This window comes from Microplitis mediator, chromosome 1 (genome assembly GCF_029852145.1).
Source record: "Microplitis mediator isolate UGA2020A chromosome 1, iyMicMedi2.1, whole genome shotgun sequence".
NCBI lineage: Eukaryota > Metazoa > Arthropoda > Insecta > Hymenoptera > Braconidae > Microplitis > Microplitis mediator.
The window spans coordinates 6,241,198-6,262,641 of record NC_079969.1 but is presented as its reverse complement, the minus strand read 5'-3'; the positions used below and the strand labels follow the sequence as shown (position 1 = coordinate 6,262,641).

At 30.4% G+C, this 21,444-nt stretch overlaps 2 protein-coding genes across 2 annotated transcripts; one reads left to right on the top strand and one right to left on the bottom strand.

Annotated features, from left to right (window-relative positions):
* The first annotated feature begins 1,079 nt into the window (after positions 1-1,079).
* On the top strand, positions 1,080-8,207 carry LOC130674761 (uncharacterized). Its single transcript, XM_057480186.1, has 4 exons — positions 1,080-1,573; positions 2,128-2,647; positions 4,227-7,621; positions 7,743-8,207. The coding sequence occupies exons 1-3, from the start codon at positions 1,445-1,447 to the stop codon at positions 5,534-5,536; spliced, it is 1,959 nt and encodes a 652-aa protein (XP_057336169.1). The 5' UTR covers positions 1,080-1,444; the 3' UTR covers positions 5,537-7,621; positions 7,743-8,207.
* Positions 8,208-8,862: 655 nt separating this feature from the next.
* Positions 8,863-21,086, bottom strand: LOC130674773 (odorant receptor 4-like). The gene is made up of 7 exons (XM_057480191.1): positions 21,026-21,086; positions 19,493-19,762; positions 17,591-18,092; positions 17,403-17,502; positions 10,010-10,129; positions 9,081-9,236; positions 8,863-8,992 (listed from the first exon to the last, which is right to left on the bottom strand). Exons 1-7 carry the CDS (start codon positions 21,054-21,056, stop codon positions 8,939-8,941), a joined length of 1,233 nt encoding a protein of 410 aa, XP_057336174.1. The 5' UTR covers positions 21,057-21,086; the 3' UTR covers positions 8,863-8,938.
* Positions 21,087-21,444: the final 358 nt, after the last annotated feature.

Sequence of the window (21,444 nt, the reverse complement as noted above, 5' to 3'; positions counted from 1 at the left end):
AAAGCTTCTTTTTAGTGAAAAACTACGTGGGGAATTTGGTTTTTTCTTTTTAAGTAAAAAGAACACGTGCCTTAGGACGATCAAAGTTCATTTTTCGATACGATCGCGGTTTTTTTAAATTATCTCATGAAATATGCAGATTAAAGGAAAAAATAATATGAACAATTTTGTAGGAAATTAAATTCTTGACAAAAAAAGTCATGTTCATTTTTTTTATAAAATGTGTATTTACGAAGATATTTTGAAAAAACTTTTTTTAGATCTGATGAATTGAGCGTTTTTTTTAAGGATTACAAATTTTGAAAATAACATTTTTCTAAGTATATAGAAACTACAACAAGCATCATTGATTGATATGTTACGAGTTACGAAGTTGTCTATATTTAAGAAAAAACGTTATTTTTAACATTCGTAATCCTTAAAGTACTCAATTAATAAGATCTAAAAAAGTTTTTTTAAAATATCTTCATAAATACACATTTTATAAAAAAAATGAACATGACCTTTTTTGTCAAGAATTTAACCCCCTACAAAATCGTCCCTGTGATTTTTTCCTTTAATCTGCATATTTCATGAGATATTTAAAAAAAACCGCGATCGCATCGAGAAATGAACCTTCATCGTCCTGCGGCATGTGTTCTTTTTACTTAAAAAGAAAAAACCAAATTCCCCACGTATTTTTTCACTAAAAAAAAGCTTTTTATAGGGCGCCTGATAAAATTTAATTTGTAACGACCACCCTAATATATATTTATTATTACTGTAAAGAATAACTTATGAAAAGGTTTTAAGTTAATTGTCTAGACTTTCCTATTTTGTTTGTATGCACCGAGGGTAAAAAAGTCATTTCATTCATTTTATAAAGTATATCAGTATATAGCTTATATCAATTATGTACTGGCAGACTGTCAATGACACGTTTCATCACTTAGCCCTCTGGAATAATTTATTATTTAATAAAATATGAAATAATGTAAATATATTTAGGATATATTATAATATTAAAATAAAACAAAAGTACAGGGGTTCAAGTCGACCTGTGAATTTTTTTTTTATCTGGAATATTTCTTCAGTTCTCGGTTAGTTTTTGAATCAAGTAAAAGTTTTAACAATTACACAGATATATATGTAGCTTTGAATCTTTTTTTTTAATTTAAAATGATTTGTAATTTTAAACGTTCATACGATATAGTATATGAAAAATTTTTTTCTGCGTTTCCGACATATTTATATTGATAAAAATTCAGTTTTGCACAAACTTAATATTTCATACATTAGTATAAATTTATATCGCGTGTAAAAAATGTGGCAACTATGGAATGTCAATGAAATTTAAAAAAAATTAAATATGACTTCAATGAACCGGAAATTGAATTTCGAAAATAAATTTAATATATAATATATATTATATATACAAATTATTGTAAAGTAACGTAAAAGCACAATGAAGGTGGAAATTATTGAAACAATTTTTCTACTAGTCTGTATTTTTTGCGGGTCAGTGACGTCGGAAAATAGACGTAAAATCGAAATCCCAAATACGGATTCAAAGAACGTCATCGAAGATGCAACGGTAGGGTTGTTTCAAATTTCTATTAATAATTTATTCTTAATGGTCACATAGGATTCGTAGAACCCCAGTTAGTTTTAAACTGAAAATTTCCGTATTTAATTTTTAGAATTTTAAACTCCAAATATCTTAGTAGATATTGAATTATCGAAAAAAGTATAAGATACCTTTTTTGTAGAAAATTTAATGGGCTACAAAAAAAGTTTCTTATAATTTTTTGAATAATTCAATACTTACAGAGATATTTACAAAAAACCAATTCGATATAGGCAATTTTAAACTCAAAATTTTTGTATCCAATTCTTAAAATTTTAATCTCCAAATATCTCAGTAGGTATCGAGTTATCGAAAAAAGTACAAGAAATCTTTTTTGTAGAAAATTTAAAGGGCTACAAAAAAGGATTCTTATAATTTTTTTGATAACTCAATATTTACAGAGATATTGACAAAAAACCAATCACATATCTCTGGGGTTCTATCGACTTTTTGTGATCATTACGATTCGTGATAGTGACCATTAAGGATTAATTTTATCTTGATTAATAAATTGTTCAAAGGTTCACATTATCAAAACATGCTTTCCACATTTCAAGAATATCATTACTATGGTTTATAAAAATGAATCAAATGGCCAACAAGTTTTAAAGTCTTCCACAAGTTTAGACATGATTAGTACATTATTCGATCTAAATTCATATCATCATAACAATATTAAAATCAAAGATCAAATAGATGCAGTAATAGTAATTTCAAGAAGAAATAAAGAAGAAATATTCACAAGGATTCGAAAGTATGATAAATTAAATATATTTAATGCTGCTGTGCTTTTCATAGTACATAATTGGCCAAACTATTATTGTCCTGACGCATACATAAACCTCCACGAGGGACGGAGATTACAATTCTTAAGATCCTATTTCGTGTGCTTCGATTTTGATAAAAAACTTAAAGTCTACACTTCTAATCCTGATTTCCAGTGGGCACCGTCTGTTTGGAAGTATGAAGAATCAGACAAAGAAGACCAAAATAATCCATTTGTCAAACCTTTGACGATGTTTTCTCGACCCTATGTTGAAGGTATATTCTCTTTTTCTTATTAACTGTAACAATTAGTAATATACTACCGTGTGTTAGCACCACTCGCCTTGGGCTCGTGTTCACCCTTACAGAAAAATACTAGTGAACAATATTGTAAAACACAAATGAAAAATTAATGGGCGAGTATTTTCGCGCACCAGTGCTTCAAAGTCATTAGTCCTTAGTTAGTATTCTCGGAATTTTTAGTGTCATAAACGTAATGCACTTATTCCTTAGAATCGATGATGTAATCTGATAAAACGAATTTGGATCCAATCACCTATACTTAGATTACTATTTGTTTTGACTAATTAATGTTTATTAATTTTTTTATTAATGAAAAACTATTCGTCATTACTGGGGCTCGAACCTGAATCCTTTTGCATATCAGTTGAAACCTATATCACTCTGCCAAACCATGGCCTTAATAGTTACACGGTAAGAAATGCATGGCGTTCAACACCATGCTGGTATGAGCCCAGAAGTATGGCGTTATTTACTATACTGTATAGTACTGCACGGAGAAAAATGTTGGCTCGAAACCTACCAATTTTTATTATGCTGACGACCAAACTTGAAACAGGAAGTGAAGCATCTAAAAAATTATTATGCTGTATCACAATACTTACTACGCGCGAGAAACTTGTCGATAAGCTTTAATAACAATTACTTTCATACATTATGATAATTGTGATACGGCATAATAATTTTTCGTATGAGCATAATAATTTTTTGGATGCTTCACTTCCTGTTTCAAGTTTGGTCGACAGCATAAATAACAAATAAAAATTAGTAGGTTTCGAGCCAACATTTTTCTCTTTGTGGAGCAATTGTATTGCTGGCACGTATGCATAGCAGCCACGGCGAAACAGCATGGCCCTGAGACCCATACTATAATGCCAAGGGCACAATGTTACTAGTTTTTCCCGCCATAATTTTTGGGGTATCAATCAATGTATATTATTGTCTTACCACCAAAACTATATAGATGTCGTTAGACTAGGTTTATCTGCCAGAAGCAATGTGGATACGGCAATGCAGTATGGGCCTGACGGCCATACTGACATTGCGGCGTCCGTTACAGCTATTGCCAATGTTACTATTCCCGCAATGGTTGAATCATCTATGCATACAATTTTATAACCTGTAAAAGTCTTCGATACCATACAGTATAGCGTTCACGCCCATACTGGCATAGTGATATCCGCAAAATATTTCTTACCGTGTAGGATTATTTTGAAGGTCTATATATTTTTTATTAAAATCTCAATAATCTTAACAATGCATGACACTAAAGCATTAGTGCGTGAAACTACTAGTCCACCAGTTTTTCATTTGTGTTTGCCATTAGTTTTCATTAGTGTTTTTCCGTAAGGGGGAGTACTACCCTATCAAAACAGCCCTGGGGGAATTCAGCCTAGATTCCAATGTGGATTCTATTGGCTATGATGAAGTCCATGAATTTGCACCAACGCGCATGCGCAGTAATAACTTAACTGTAGAAGAATGGTTGAAGAAAAGATCATTCTTTTACGGACTTAACTACACAAGATGCATAAGACACTATTTATTTTTTCAGAAAGTATCTGCGATGACTTAAATTTTGACATGACAAAAAATCTAACCGGTTACAATTTAACAATAGCGTCTGTTGGAAAAAAATATGAAAAAAAAGGTTTTGATGAACAGATTGTCAAAGCTTTACTACAAGCATTAAATGTAGGACTCAAAAAAGAAAATATGAGTTCGCATTCAGATGTCCGTCAGCGTATGAAAAAAAAGACTTTTGATATATTCACAGAAAGTCAAAATATCAATGTTCATTCTGGAAATTTAGAACCATATATCATTACTTATCCCGTAATGTACACTACCATCGAAATGGTGACCCATAAACGAGCTTTGCTTACGCCTTTAGAAAAAATATACAATTACTACGGCTATTTAATTGTCTTAGCGACAATTATTATTTTACTAATAACATTCATAGTTATCTATTTATCCGAGGGTAGCATCTCATTTGCAATATTCGAAGTACTTCGGTTGTTAATAAACGCAGAAATATTAACACGCATGACTACAACATCAAGTCGTTTATTTTTTTCAGTTATTTTCTTATATTTTTTAATAATCCACGGGACATTTAGCGGACGATTGGCTGAATTTTTAACAAGACGGGAGTATCATAAAAATGTTGAGACTCTAGAAGATCTTAAAGATCCCCGTTACACACAAATTTATACTTACCCACTAGCCGAACAATTTATCACTGACCCGGTACTGAAAGCTAAAACAATCTTCAACAATAAAAACTGTCTTAAAAGAATTGAAAACAATTCATCGGTTGCTTGTATCAATAATTATGTCAGTCTCTTACCTGCAATACACGCTTATGATTTACATCGGCCAAAAAAGCCCTTGCTTACTGCGTACTATTCGCAGTTGATAAGAAAAAATCTGCCATTGGCATCGCGCATCAATAGTATCATGATATGGCTCGCGCATTCAGGGCTGTCCCAAAAATGGACCGATGACATGATCGCTGAAGACACACGTGGGATTAAAATTATGAAGGCCAGATCGCTGATGTATTACCGCCCGATAACTTTTGATGACTTGGAATTTTCTTTAGTCATGCTGGCTATTGGCTTAATTTCCTCGACAATTTGTTTTGTTTTTGAACTCTTTATTGGCTGGGTTGTACCCAAAAAACGTAAGAGACCGCGCGCTAAGTGGATGATACCCAAAGCATTTATTCAATTCAAAATTAAAAACAGATTTAAAAATATTGTTCCGAATTTTTATCACGTACAAAATAGTGAGACACGAAAAAGAAGAAATATTGTGACGCAGTTCTTGAGAAATTTATTTCAATATTTTTTTAAGTGATGGCAAAAAATAATGGTCGGTCTTTTTTATCATATACTTGTGGGTTACTATTAAAATTAATTTAAAAAAATATTTTTTATAACTGCTGCCTTTAAAGTTCAATATTCGAGCGTCGTGTGGCGCGAGTAAAATAGGTCTTTCTCTCGATAGCTCGACGAAACTATAGAACGATGTCGAAAAATCAGCTGTTGGACTTTTCAGCATGATTTTACTGTGCTGAAAAGTAATTGCCTATAGGAAATGTATACAAATTACCTAGCAACCGTCGTTCACTCGAGTTAAAAAAAGATGGTGATACTTTTTTCTCCATATACTCCTACTGTCGCATTTATCCTGAAATTCGCACATGCGCAAATAGAAAGACGACAATTGGAAACCTGCATAGTGATCATATGTTTCTTATTCTTATTGAATATCATAACTTGTGTGTTTGTATTGTGAAAATAATATTATTATCATATTATTAATCGTTCAATAAAAATTTTCACATTATTAAAAACAGTCAGAGATTTTAATTAATAAAATTAATAAACTAATTAATAGAATTCAATTGAAAAATAAAACATGAATAGATTGTTATTATTTACACTTGTACAATTGTTTATATTTAGAAGGTAATTTTTTATTCTCTAAATGATTGAATTCCTCTCGATTAAACTTTAAAGGCAGTCGTTATAAAAAATATTGTTCGATACAAAGGATTAAAAAGAGGGATACGGTATGCATGTATTGTCAACACTCGTCTAGGGATATGTTACATTCACAACGAGAACTCGTACCTACATCTCTCTCGCACTCGCTTCGCTCGTGCGAGAAAGATGTATGTACTCGTTCTCGTTGAGAATGCGGCATAACCCAAGACTTGTGTCGCCAATCCAAGCATGCCGCAAACCCTCTTTTTAATCCTACGTATCGAAAATAGCTATTATTGAACTGCTGATTTGTTACCTTGTATTATATATCTTATGACTATCAATATTATTGTTACAACGAATTGAAATAATCGATTAAACTTATAAAAAGTTCATTATATATTTATTTGTGATAGATAAAAAGTTTTCTTTGCATCCAGTAAACGTCAATTACGACCTTGACTTGTTCTATATATTGATCCTCATTGAATTATTTGAAAGTTTTAATGCGTTTTTACATTGTTATGGAATGGAATGCATTTAAGACAGATGCTTTTAAGAAAATAAACAACTTAGTGATAAGAATTTTTGTTTTTCGATCGAGAGAATCTTTCTCTTAAAACGCTTGGAGTTGTAAACCGAAACAATTGAATAAACTTGTGATCATGAATGGTTCGGAATATACTTATTTTATAATCAATGTACCCTGATTAAAACAAACGATTTAAAAGGATTTTCGATGTTAAATGCACATAAGAAGAGAGATTCAAAAATATTCAAGGTATTTAAAAATATTAAAAAGTATTAAAAAAATTTTTTTTTGAATCCCTTTAAATAGATTTTTTTAATCAGGGTAGGTAGAAAAATAATCATGCCACGCATGTATGTATTAAGAATTTTAAAATTAAATCACTCTGAAGAAAAATCAGCATGCGCGATCATGCTTGATTGCGCTACCCTAGCAGACCTGAGTTACCGTAAATTCACGGTATTTTTACCGTAAATCTACCGTAGAATACCGTAAAATTCGAGTAGATTTACCGTAAATTACGGTAAATCCACCGTAAATCGCGATAAATCCACCGTAATTTACGGCAAATCGGTACTTTAAGGTGAATTACCGTAAATTACGGCAGGTATACCGTAAATTTACCGTCGAATACGATAAATCTACCGTAAAAAAATTCGGGTGGATTACCGAATTACCGTAATTTACAGTGGATTACCGTATTTCCGTATTTTACGGTAAATCCACCGTAAATTACGGAAAATCCGCCGTAAATTACGGTAAATCCACCGTAATTTACGGTGAATCGTTATTTTACGGTGGATTACCGTAATTTACGGTCGGTTTACCGTAATTTACCGTAATTTGGGTCCGTTAGGGTACTATACATTGCCATCGTCAATGAAAAAATAATTTATTGATTGAATAAGAAATTCAACATTTTAAGTAAGTATAAATTTTGAATTTTCATAACAATTTTGTAGTATGATTAATCAAATGTCTACAATAACGTATTCTTCAGCATATCTGATTCGAAAGATTCATTGATATCCTGCTCTGTTTGTAGGGAAAAAAGTTTTTTTCTTTTATGCAACAGATGCTGGACCTTCATCATAGTCATCTATGTATTTTCGAGTAAATACATCTGCAGGGAGAGAAACACTAGTTTACACGATTTTCATACCCCAGCTGAAAGTTGTTATTTTGTTATTCATTTAGATACCCTAACGGACCTAAATTACGGAAATCCACCGTAAAATACGGTAGTACGGTAATCCGCCGTAAATTACGGTAATTTGATAATCCATCCGAATGTTTACGGTAGATTTACCGTATTCTGCGGTAAATTTACGGTAAAAATACCATAGTTTATGGTAAGCCCACCGTAATTTTCCCATTTACCGTAACTTAACGTAAATTACGGTAATTCGCCAGAATTTTACGACATTTTAGCGTACTCTACTGTCGAATTGTGGTAATTTACGGTAAAAATACCGTAAATTTACGGCAAATCAGGTCTGCTAGGGTAGAATTATCCAGAAAAAATAAAAAAAAAATTCTGTCACGTCTGTTAAGAAATATTTATAACTTAACTGAAATACGTAATTTCGGTATTAATAATAAAAAAAAATAAAAAATGACTCATTTTTGCCTTCTTTCTATAACTATTTGAATTAGTTTCTCTTACACTGAAAAAAATTTACTGTTGCTGCAACAGGAGGCATTCATGTTGCAGCAAGAGGATTAATACTGTTATTGCGACTTAATAGTAAAATATAATTACACAGTAAAAAATGTTGTGACATTGCGTCAAAAAACTTCGTGTTAAAAATTTTTGTGTTAAATATTTAACACTTTTATGTGTACATTTAACATTTATTCTCTTAAATCAACCCAAAAAAGTGTTAATCCCCTAACAGGTTTTTATCACAAAATCCTTGATGTCGTTCTTCAAAAACCTTTAAATCTTGGTGAAAACGTTCCCCTTGTTCGTCACTCATACTTCCTAATAATATTCATTTATTAATAATTCAATAACACATATAGTCTATCTAGTTCATATTCAATTTCTTATAATCAATCTATTACTATGTCACGATTATATATAAACAGATTTCATAATTTTTCAATCGAATAATAAATACACGAGATTTTGCTTATTAACAATTTTTATTAATCAAAATAATACAGCAACAGTTTATAAATATTTTAATGCCGTTTATTCTAAAAATGTATTGTATAAAATATTTTTTTTGAATAAATTCAAGTTCTTACTGCTAACAAAACAGACATATATCCAGCTGACGTTTTGATAAGCTGATGAAAGAAATTATTTAATTTTACGATAATGTAATTAGTTGCTAATTAATACAATACTTTAAGTTTATCAATCGTAAATACTTACACTGGCAAATGTACTCAATGAAATTGGGGCGAATTTTCCGGCCGTCACTACTAATGGTTTCTGTGCTCGGTTAATAATCATTATTATTTGATACATATCTCTGTTTTCTAAATTAACCCACTCGCAATTATAAGCTGCGTGATAAATTTTTTTGCTCTAAGTAAAGAGAAGACCAATAATTCAAATATTAGTAATAAAAAAGTAATTAGGGGAGGGTGGGGCAGAGCGGCCCCCCTGAAATTTTGACCAAAAAAAAAATTTTTTTTTTTCGACTAATTACTATAAATCCGATATGTTTGCGCATTTTTACCCCTACGCATGACATTTGGGGCAAAATGGACAGGCTCAAAATTTTGAAAAAGTGATTTTTTCATATTTTTATCGTCAAATTAAAAAAAAATTATCATAATTCCACATTTCTAGCCCTACGCATAACACCTGGGGCAAAATGGACCAGCCGAAACTTCCGAAAAAATTATTTTTTCATATTTTTCGGCCGTTTCTTTATGTAAGAGGCAAATTTGGTCACTAAAAATTTATAAAAATTAAATTTTTTTTTTTAGTTGATAAATTTTTGAAATAAAGTAAAATCATAGAATTGATTTTTTTTTTTATTAAATAACAATTAGTAATTAAGGTAATCGAGAGTGAACGATTTTTTACGCTTTAAAAAATTTTTTTCGAGTAATATAAAACCAAAAATAGTTGTCAAGAGAAAGAAATACATTCTTAATGATGAAAACAATTTAAAAAAAAAAAAAACGAAAAAAAAAATTTTTTCAGAATTTTGGCAAAATGTCCATAAATTTGTTCGAAATAGGACAAAAGTAAAGTGATCATATGGTTGAAAGCCACAAAAAATAATAATTGGCTTAGGGGGGCCGCTCTGCCCCACCCTCCCCTATTAAAAATTATTAATGATGACGTACATTTTCGCTCAAAAATTCTCCAGCAGCTGAATATAAAAAAATAAGAAATAATGCGTAAATAAAATACGATATTGAAAAACTCATTGTTGAAAATGATCCTTCTACATCACCAGCAAAAATCTATTGAAAAAAAAAAAAAGTTATTATACTATAGGTTTTTATTAGGGGTGTGCGAATATCATTCGAATAGTAACATTCGATTCGAAATTCGAATAGTTCAAATATTTGTCTTGTGCTCTTAAATTAATCGATTCCAATGGAAAAGTTGTCTTGTTCGGGTGTATTTGACTCAATTTGAATATTTTTTTCATACAACTCACTACTAAAATAATAAAAATTTCATTGTAAAAAAAGAGTCACCCGGTCATATCCGGAATGAAAAAATAAATTTCGTATTTTGATTCAAAAATTCTACATAAATTAAATAAAACATGCTACATGGCAAAATTTTTTTTAATTTTTCATGCCAGTCTGCAAGATTTCTTAGAAATTCGATTGTCGAAAATCGGACCGAAACCAACAACTTCCCGAATTTTTGAAAATTTACAATTTTCTTAGCGCGAAGTCAAAGATGTTGACAATTACGACAAATACGAATTCTTCTTTAATTTAATAATTAGTTTATTATTTGGTTTGAATTCAGATTATTCGAAAAATTCGAACTATTCGAACATTTCGAACACCCCTAGTTTTTCTTCTTCAAAAATTTGTATTGCGGTGATTGAGGCCAAAGAGGAATTTGAGCCAAGAATATCACTATGAATAAAATTTTATTTGGTTCAAAAATATCTTTTCTTAAAATTGATATTCTTGATTCAAAAAAAAGTTTCTTCGATTGATAAATTTAAATTTTTGAGCCAAGTATAATTTTGTTAAATTGAAAAAAAAAATATTTTTGCATAGAAAACCTCAACTGTGTTACCAACTTTAAGTAAAAATGGTAAAAACTTCCTTAGTAACACATGCTTGAGCAAGATTTTGGTGCCAGTGTCTTGAGCAAAACCCCTAGCCAAATCGGTTCATCCGTTCAAAAATTACCGAGTATTTACATACACACGTACATACACACATACGTACACTCTGATATCAATTCGAAATTAGAATAGTTTCCCAAAACCTTAAAACATCGATCTGTTAGAAATTCGATTTTCAAAAATCGGACCGAAACCAATAACTCCCTTTTTTTTTGAAAATTTTCAGTTTTTTTAGCGGGAAGTTCAAAAAATAAATGTATAAATAATTACAACTTCTTTTTAGATCGGAAAAAAATTTATTAATAACTGATAACAATTAAAATTTAATTCAATTGAATTAATAATTAAAGCTTCTAAAATTAATTACAATTGACGTATATACTTTCGATATATTGAATTGAATTCATGACAATAATAAAATAATATTATATACATATATAACCAATATGATAAAATATTTGTGTTTAAAATTAAACCTTTATGAGCATCAAAGTAATGACAAGTAAATATAAAGATCAAAATTCGAAACCGAATTGAAAAATCAATAAAATTTATAAATAAAAATTTTATCACTTACGGTGGCACCAAGTAATAGTCGTTGTCTGTTATTTACTTTAATGATGCTTCAGTAGTTATTTCTGATTCAATGTATTGTATGCTTTGAATTAACTGAAGTAAAAAAAAAAAAATGATGGGATATATTTCATACATTCTTGTACTCGAAATTTGTTTTTCAATTATATTACCGCTAGATTCTTACGTAATATATGACAGTATTCGTGAGCTAGAAGTGTTTGATGATACAAGCGAATTAGAAAAAATCCAATCGACAAATAAAGAACGTAGATCTTTCGCTATAAACAAGAAAAATGAACTTTGGGATGGAGGTATTATTCCATATGAAATAGATACAATTTTTACTGGAACACAGCGTAAGTTGATAAAGCAAGCTATGCAACTCTGGGAGCAATCGACGTGTCTTCAATTTGTTCCAAGAATCAAAGGCTTGCATAAGCATTATACACTTATCACTACAGAAAACTGCGGGTAAAGTAAACGTCTATTGTTTCTCAAATACACTGAGAGAAAAAAGTGTATATTTCCAAGTAAAATTTCTTGATTTAAGTATTATTTTACTTAAATAGTGCCAAGTAAATATTTTCTTAATTTTAGTAAAAATGCATTGTCTGTAGAAATTTATGAGTAGATTCAAACAATTGTTATAAAGATAAGAAATATTATACTTCGATGTAGTAAATTTTTTCTTGTTTTCAGTATTATGAGTTAAGTACCCTGATTAAAAAAAATGATTAAAAATGATTTCACACGTTAAATGTCCATAAGAGACAGGATTAGAACTGATTTGAAGGATTAAAAAGTATTTAAAATGATTAATAAACAAATCATTTTAAATACTTTTTAATCATTTTTTTTAATCAGGGTTTTTTAATCAGTTTATAAACAAACCATGTTTATAAACATGGTTACTTGAATTTAATTTTTTTTTCTCTCAGTATAGAAAAACGATTGACCTGAATAATATATCATAACATTTAATACATGATCAAAAATTAATATAGCATTGACTTATTTGAATATTTTCTCAAGTTAATCTCTAATATTTACGTTATTATTTATTCACGTAAGAAAATCACAGTCGCTTGTTCATCCTAACTCGAAAATGATATGATTTTTCTAGATAATACACGGTAAGAAATATTTTGCGGATATCACTATGCTAGTATGGGCGTGAACGCCATACTGTATGGTATCGAAGACTTTTATAGGTTATAAAATTGTATGTATAGATGATTCAACCATTGCGGGAATAGTAACATTGGCAATAGTTGTTGCGGACGCCGCAATGTCAGTTTGGCCGTCAGGCCCATACTGCATTGCCGTATCCACATTACTTCTGGCCGATAAACCTAGTTTAACGACATCTATATAGTTTTCGTGGTAATACGATAGTATACATTGATTGACACGCCAGAAATTATGGCGGGAAAAACTAGAAGCATTGTGCCCTCGGCATTGTAGTACAGGTCTCACGGTCATGCTGTTTCGCCGTGCCTGCTATGCATACGTGTGAGCAATACAATAGCTCCAGCACTATACAGTATAGTAAATAACGCCATACTTCTGGGACTCATTACAATACTGTCTTGGAATATTTCACATACTATTTTAGTATCTGTCTTGATACCATACCAGCATGGTGTGGAACGCCATGCATTTCTTACCGTGTAGAAGATTTACTATAAGTGTGTCGCAGCTCATATTAAAATTGTATAGAATACATTTCAGAAGAGACTAGACTGTTTTGATATGCGAAATTTTATCACTTATGTGAGCATCCGTGCTCTTTTATCGAAATTCTACACAGAAAAAAAAATATTCTCGATTCAATAAAATTTTTTTGAAAACTAGAAATTTCCTCTGACTTTGAATTATCTTTGACCAAGACAAATTCTCTTGGCTTAAAGAAATCTTGATTTGGTTCCCGAAAACATTTATCTCCAAAAATATTTTCTCGACTCAAGATAAATTTTTTTTCTGTATAAGGAATATTTTGTAAACTCACCTCGCTAATTTCTTGCACTATAATCTTTATACTTATTACACAACCACTGCCGTAAAATTAATTTAGTTAACTACAAAAAAAATGAATTATTCATATAGATGTTGTTCGGTTGTTGGCAAGCAACTTAAAATAAAGCAATTTATTAGTTTGAAAGATAATTGTTTCGATCGTAATACTCTTCTCCATGAGTTAGGACATACAATTGGACTATTTCATGAACACATGCGTTCAGATCGTGATGAATATGTAACAATTATTAAAGCTAATATTTTGCAAGGTATCTATTCGAAAATTACTTCCTAGCTACAAGTTTAGATTTTTTATATACCAGTAAATCAATAAGTATTTTATAAAAATCAATAGGTGCCGAAATTAATTTTGAGAAAATACCAAAAAATCTATCCACTACTCTGGGACAACCGTATGATTATAAGTCTATAATGCACTATCGGGAAAACGATTCAGCAATACTTCCTTTTTTATACACAATTAAACCGTTGAAGAAAATTAATGGTGAATGGCCGGTACTCGGTCGAGGCTATAATCTGAGTGACGGAGATGTTGTGACAACAAATCTTCTGTATCAGTGTTCCAGTTTGTATCACTTATTATATTAATACCGTCTAATCATTATTTGTTTATGAATATTGCACGCCTCGGAAGCGAAGCGGAGAGGTTGTGCTTTATAACCAACCTGTCAAGGTCACACGATTTCCACTCATTAAAGTGCATATATTTTTTTTCTATTACTCTTACACATTATGAAAAACACATCAATATAAAGCTGAAACACTAATAAATAATCCTGATACTTTTTTTAATTTGTCTAATATGTATTAATATAAAAAAAAGTTCATTAAAAAAAATTTATCGTGGACGTCCATTAGTCTGTGGTTCAAAAAAACGGCGTGGTACGGATATCTCGAGAACGACTTGACGAAACTACTTAATTTTTTTTTCAAAATTTTCAGAAATAAGCAAAGAAGGTTCCTTTCGAAAATCACTACTGTAGGCCTTCTCGTTTTTTTAAAAATAAATCATTACGGTTAAAACCGGCAATCTTACATGTAAACAAACACACACTGCCGCCATTTTTCATTAGGAATGTTCTCCTTATTTATTTTTTTTTTTTTACTTTTATTACCGTATATTTACCATGGAAATTTCTATGGGAAAAGAGCGGGATATTCAATTTTATTCGAAATTTAACTTTTAAAAAAAAACATAACATCAGCGTTCGAGGCGTGCACTTTTGGATTTTCCAAATTTTTTTTATTTTTTTTATTTTTTTCATGAATTTTCAGAGTGTGGTGGAACTTTTTTGAAGCCTAAAGGAATTTTCAGTCTACCAACTCTGCCCTGTCATGACAAAACGACGTATCTCAAAAATTATAGTTTCGAGAAAACAGCGTTTAAAGTTTTAACAGAATTTGAGTACAATTTAACAGAAAAATTAATTTCTGTTATGACAAAACGACGTATCTCGAGATACGTTTTTTTTTATCGTAAGAAACTAATGCTTGTTTTGATAAATAGATGAAATTGTTATGACAAAACGCTGTAACTCGAAGAATTAAATTTCCAATGCAAAAAAGATACGTTTTTTTTTCATTTCTTTTATATGCACATTTGATCAATATTATTGGCATAATTAATTAAATTAGTAAAATTTTGATGATACCCTATTATTAAGTGACACTAAATAAACCTTTTCAGCTTTGTTACGACAAAACAGCGTATCTCGAGATACGTCGTTTTGTCATAACAGGGCAGAACTGAACCTAGACATTCACAGGCGAATCTTAAACGCTGCGAATGGATAATTAGAGCAGCTGAAGCTCAGCGAATAAAACTTTCAATCACATCATTGAGCATTCCTGAGAGCCCTCATTGTCTAACAGATTATCTGGAAATTCAAAATAATCGGGAAAATAATGATGTCATAGGTGGGTTATTGTTTAAAGTTATGAAGTATAGAATTATCCTAAGGTTGCTTGTAACTATTTATGATCAAATATTAATTTCTTACAGCTCGTTATTGCGGAAAAATTGAAACAACTTTTATAGTCAATAGCAATATTTTAAAAATATTATTGGTTTACAGTCAGTACGAAAAAAATTCCGTGGATTTCATAATAGAATATGAGGCCATGTGCGGTAAAAATATTGCTATTGAAAGTAACGAAACACTTGATTTGGAATCGCCAAATTATCCGGAACCATATGGACCAAATGAACAGTGCTACTGGTACATTAATGCACCTGACAATCATTTCATATCATTGAAGTTTTATCATTTCGATATTGAAGACAGTCCAAATTGTAAGAATGATTACTTAGAAGTACGAAACGGCGAAAATAACCAAGCACGTCTTTTTGAAATTCATTGCGGAAAATACGATAATTTAATAGTATTTTCATCAGGGCGGCATATGTTTGTAAAATTTATCTCCAATGGATTGATAAATGGAGACGGGTTCTCTGCTGCTATTACTGCTCTCAAAAATAATGGCGATAATTAATACGGTTGAAAAAAAATTTCTATGGAAACTAACGAAACACTTAATTTGGAATCTCCAATCTATCCGGGACCATATGTACCAAGATTATAGTATATCAGTAGAGTTTTATCATTTCGATATTCAAAAAAGTCTAGATTGTAAATATGATTAATTGGAAGTCCGTAACGGTGATAATTATAAAGCATTCCCGCTGTTTTCTAGCTCAGAGACTTTTTGCCAAAATGCATATTCGAGCTCGAAGAGTTCGACAATATCTTTTAATAACGTACCCGCGGGTAATAAGGCCTGTCGGGTAATAAGGCCCAAGTGACAGAAATTATATTTAAAATAATCGCCTCCGCTAAAGGCTACTCTAGTAGAAGGGTCGTGCATAGAGATGTTACGACAATTTTATAGAGTCCCGATACCACGTTCCCTGTCTTCTATATTTTATTATCCGTCATATGATGTCGTAGCTCAGAAGACATTATAAAAAACAATCTAGTCTTCTGACTCTTAAAAAGTATTGTTGCTAAATTTAAGTGATGATTTATCTCTAATACCAATTTTATTAAGTATAATTAAACTGTTCCAGTTTGTTTAACCCGTAGGCCTTATTACCCTACCGTATCACAATAAGGTCTATTCGTATGGTTTTTGTAAAAGTTTAATTTTTTGTTTGTTTGTGGTATAAATTGTCATTACTTCATTACATTTTATGGCTAATGTGTTGAAATAAAGATTATAATGATACAATTCGATAATTAAATGCAATATTTTCGATTCTATTCAAAATCTCCCTTAGCTAGACCTTATTACCCGCCGGTACCTTACATTCGTATTTATGAGTTCTTTAAGCTTCAACAGCGGTTTTTAAATTTTTGTTCGGTTTTCAAACAATGTACGTAAGTACATACATACACATACATACACTCGGACATCATCTTGAAAATGGTCAGAATAGCTTCCTAGGGCCTCAAAACATCGAGATCTATTGAAAACTCGATTTTCAAAAATTGGACCGAAACCAGTAACTTCCCTTTTTTTTGAAAATTTTCAATTTTCTTAGCGGGAAGTTATAAAAAGAAGTACATGTGTAGTATGATAAAGTGCCGTTTTGAATCAAGTCACTGGTGTCTCAAACCAAGAGAATGACATTTTCGGCAAAATTAAGCAAAATCTCATCAGTTTTGATAAATGGGCGGAGTTTTATCCCTATCCACTACAAACTATCAACAAACCCAAGGTCATTCATTAAGTGACGTCACTTTTCAAACAAACTACTTTATAATTTCTACATGATCTACAAAATATTATTAAGTTTTTTTACTTACGGATATAATATTAAACCCTTCGGTAGCAAAAATGATAGCAAATGCTGTAAACTGTTCAAGTAACATCATACTAAATATATCTTCCATTTTTTCTACAAAACTAATGGACCATAAAATTTTTAAAAACCCTCATTCTATTATTAATTTAAGGAGTATACTTAAAGAAATATAATAAATATCAAACTAACTCAATTAGTCGTTGATGAACTTTGGCTGTTGTATTGAGGTCTTTTTGAAAAGATGCCTTATCTACATAATTAGTTTTTTTATTATAGTTGTTACATAAATTATTAACTCGTAATTCAAGAACTTGCAATTGTCCACTGACATGTAAAATTAATGTACCAAAAACACAATCGATTGTCGTGTAAGCACTGCCGGCGACTAAACTTGACATGAATTGACACATTCCAGTTATTTCAAAAATTGGCGATTCAGTTACGTTATAAAAATATATTGTTTGCATAACAAGAGCTCTACTGCCATCGGTAATATTTGTTGGTGTGCGTGGTACAATACCACCAATCCAAAGTGGTAAATGGTGTATTAATATCACCCATATTACTAATATATAGGCAAATAATGTTACATTTCGAGCGACTGTAGCATTTTTTATCATTAAATTATGTTCCATTGTATTCCTGGGAGTTGACCAGTCTTCGTTTATTTTATTAAAAAGTGCTTGAAGATCTTTTGATAGAAGATAAGAAAGTCAATTCATTTGATCTTATAATGGTTCGTATTTGAGCTATTATTTAATTTTTATGGGGTTCACATTTAAATAGTATATTGTGTAACAAGGGATTAAACAAGCCGATTTTAGATCAGAGTGAAGTTGGCTACTCGAGCCATAGGCAAGGGCTGACATCACCCGCAGTCCGAAATAGTGTTCCGTCCTGTGTGATATACTACATTTTTTGTGTTTACCTGCACTGGGACTTAAAGTTTTAGTGTCAGCAGCCAGTCAGAAAAAAGCTGATTTCAAACCAATGGTGCGATAAACGATTAGCGTAAGCGTAAATTGTGATTTGCAATTAATGATTAATCATAAACTATTAATACTATTTATTATTCACACTAATTTTTATAAAACTTAATCACAGTCAGAACTGTCATTAACGTAAATAAAATTAATGGTCTGAAATTACTATTAAACAAATGTCAAGTATCAGAGTTTAAATTGCGAATGCCTTTAGTCGCGTTTTTTCAATAACGAGTCTAATGAAAAAAAAAATAATAATAATAAGTACTGTGCGCGCTGCAAAACCCGAAATGTCTATATAAAGTTTGGGTAAATGTTTAAAAGTGGGGCTCACCCATGTTTAAATTGGCAAAAATTCTTAAGGTAAGCAATTAGCAATGACACCAGGTTGGTCATCATGCAATTGTCGGCGGATTGACGATATATTTGCTTAAATTGAGTATAAAATAAGCGTCAATATTTGATATTTTTTATGTTCCTTGCTATACTGCACTATTTGACATAATTTTCTTATTATTTTATGTATTGATACTTAAGTTAACCACCAAACTTAAGGTATATGCCACAATGCCATAATATGTGTAGTCTCGTCCTAAGTACGGGGAGGCGGATACCGTCCAAACTACTTGCAACAAAATGTTAGGTGAGCTGTTGTACACCGTCAAAGCATTGAAATAACAGAAATATGCCAATTTTCACTATTACAAGAGTTCAAAAAATCTTTGTAGCTCTTAGTTAGACCTTTCTATCGCCACCGTCCTTCTTACGGTATTATATGAAATTACTTATTTTTATTAGAAAAATTTATTGTGGAAAATTTGCATGATTTTATATTATTTTTGATCGATTTTATACAGTCAATTGCAAAGTCCGAATAGATATCCAGTATTAGTGACATAAACACACACAGAAAACTCAATCCGCGGTGTAGTAGAACACGCTGAAAAAGCTTAATTATGGATATTTAAGGTGCAAGCACTTGGAACATTGAAAAATGTGGTGAGCTTGAATATAGACAATTACCAAAGTTTGAATAATAACTCAAATAAGAATCATTCGACTTATTGATACAGTAGCATGTTATTTAAAAAATATAATTTGATTATACCTCTTTCTTTGTACCACAGTACATTGAGTTTAAAGACTGCCGTGAAAAAAGGTAAAGTAATTATCAAATTATCTATAATCAATGTCATATTACCCCAGACTCTTGTTAATGCTATTAATCCTGGTATAAGTGTGAAAATTACAACTATAAGCGTCGCTATAGTTACTCGTAAGCTGATTAATACTCGCAGCCATTTTGCGCGTTGTAAATCAGGCCAAACACCACAAACTTTTAATCCCAATTTAGTCATTGCTATCGCCCATTCATAATCTATAAATTTATTTCAATTAATTTAGTTGGGCAACCGAAGCAATGATAGAACATGGATACAATTTTAAAGCTTTTCTGATATCTCATATATTATTCGTAGAGAAACAAACAGAATTTGAAAATATTATCAACGGATTAAAATTCAAATGCTTGGAGTCTTTTTCTACTATAAAAGATATTTATAAAAATAATCCAGTATGAAAAAGTATTATATGTTTCAAAATGTATGGTAATATATATGTAATATGAGCATTATATTGTTATCTTTCACGATATGTGGAATCATACACTTATCCAAAAAATTAAAGAAACAAGAAAATTTTATAAATTTTTTAGTGATTTTTGGAAGGCTGTATTTTCGTGATTCGCAGCAAATTGTCGTACAAAGAAACAAAAAAAAAAAGCAAATTGTAGCTGAATAAATTTCCTAAACGAGCCATGAATTTATTTTTCTGAAAAAAATTTTCCCGGCCCTGTAGACCCAAAAAACAAAACCAAAAAATTCAAAAAAATTTAAATAAATTTTTTAGTGATTTTCGGAAGGCTGTATTTTCGTGAAAAATGATCGTATCGAAAAAATAAAAAAAGCAAATTGAAGTTTGAAATCTCCAGTTTGAAGATCTTTCAGCAAAATAATTTTTTTAGCCACAGTTTTTGCGGAATCATAAGAAATCATAAGCTCGAGACAAAATTTTCTTAAATTTTTTGGTTTTGTTTTTTGGGTCTACGGGGCCGGGAAAATTTTTTTCAGAAAAATCAATTCATGGCTCGTTTAGGAAATGTATTCAGCTATAATTTGCTTTTTTTTGTTTCTTTGTACGGCAATTTGCTGCGAATCACGAAAATACAGCCTTCCAAAAATCACTAAAAAATTTATAAAATTTTCTTGTTTCTTAAATTTTTTGATAAGTGTCTATAGACGTTAAAAATAATAAATTTATTTTCCGATTCAAATTTTTTAATTAGACTCAATCGAAAAAAAAAATTTTTTTCTTATTTCCAATTAACTTCAATCCGATTAAATCGGAACATTCCGATTTAATCTGAATATAATTTTTCAATCGGAGTTTTTAATTCGAGAAATCTTCTAAAACTTTTAAATAAATAAATTGCCCCTATTTTCTAATATCAATTTAAAAAAAAAAACTATTCTATTTCTTCACTAATAACAATAACTATTATTTGTTTAAAAACTGGGTTAAACTATTACTGGATTACTCTTTATATTTTTTAAACAAAACAACGAAGTTTAATTTTCCATACCACCAGAACTTTCATAAGTAAATGTACCCATCTTGAATGAAGAATTATAACTATCATAAGCATTCTCTTCGAACAGAAGATTATATCTTTCTAAAAGCTTCCCTCACTTGAGAATATACCTTTTATACGCATGCTCATTTATACATCAACATAAAATCGTTGTAAAGTTATAAAATCGTTAGTTTTATGAAGTTTTAAATTATATTAAGTCAATGATGATCTCATATATTATAATACTTATGTATGTATGTATGAATAATTTATGTATACTAGAGTGATTTGTTTTAACAGACTGTTTTTTTTCACTCCGACAGCAAATATTCAAAATAATCATTACAATAATCGAGGGGAAATCTTTTCCAAATTTCAACAGTTTTTTTTTACTTATACCAATAATTTAAAAAAACTATTATGGATAG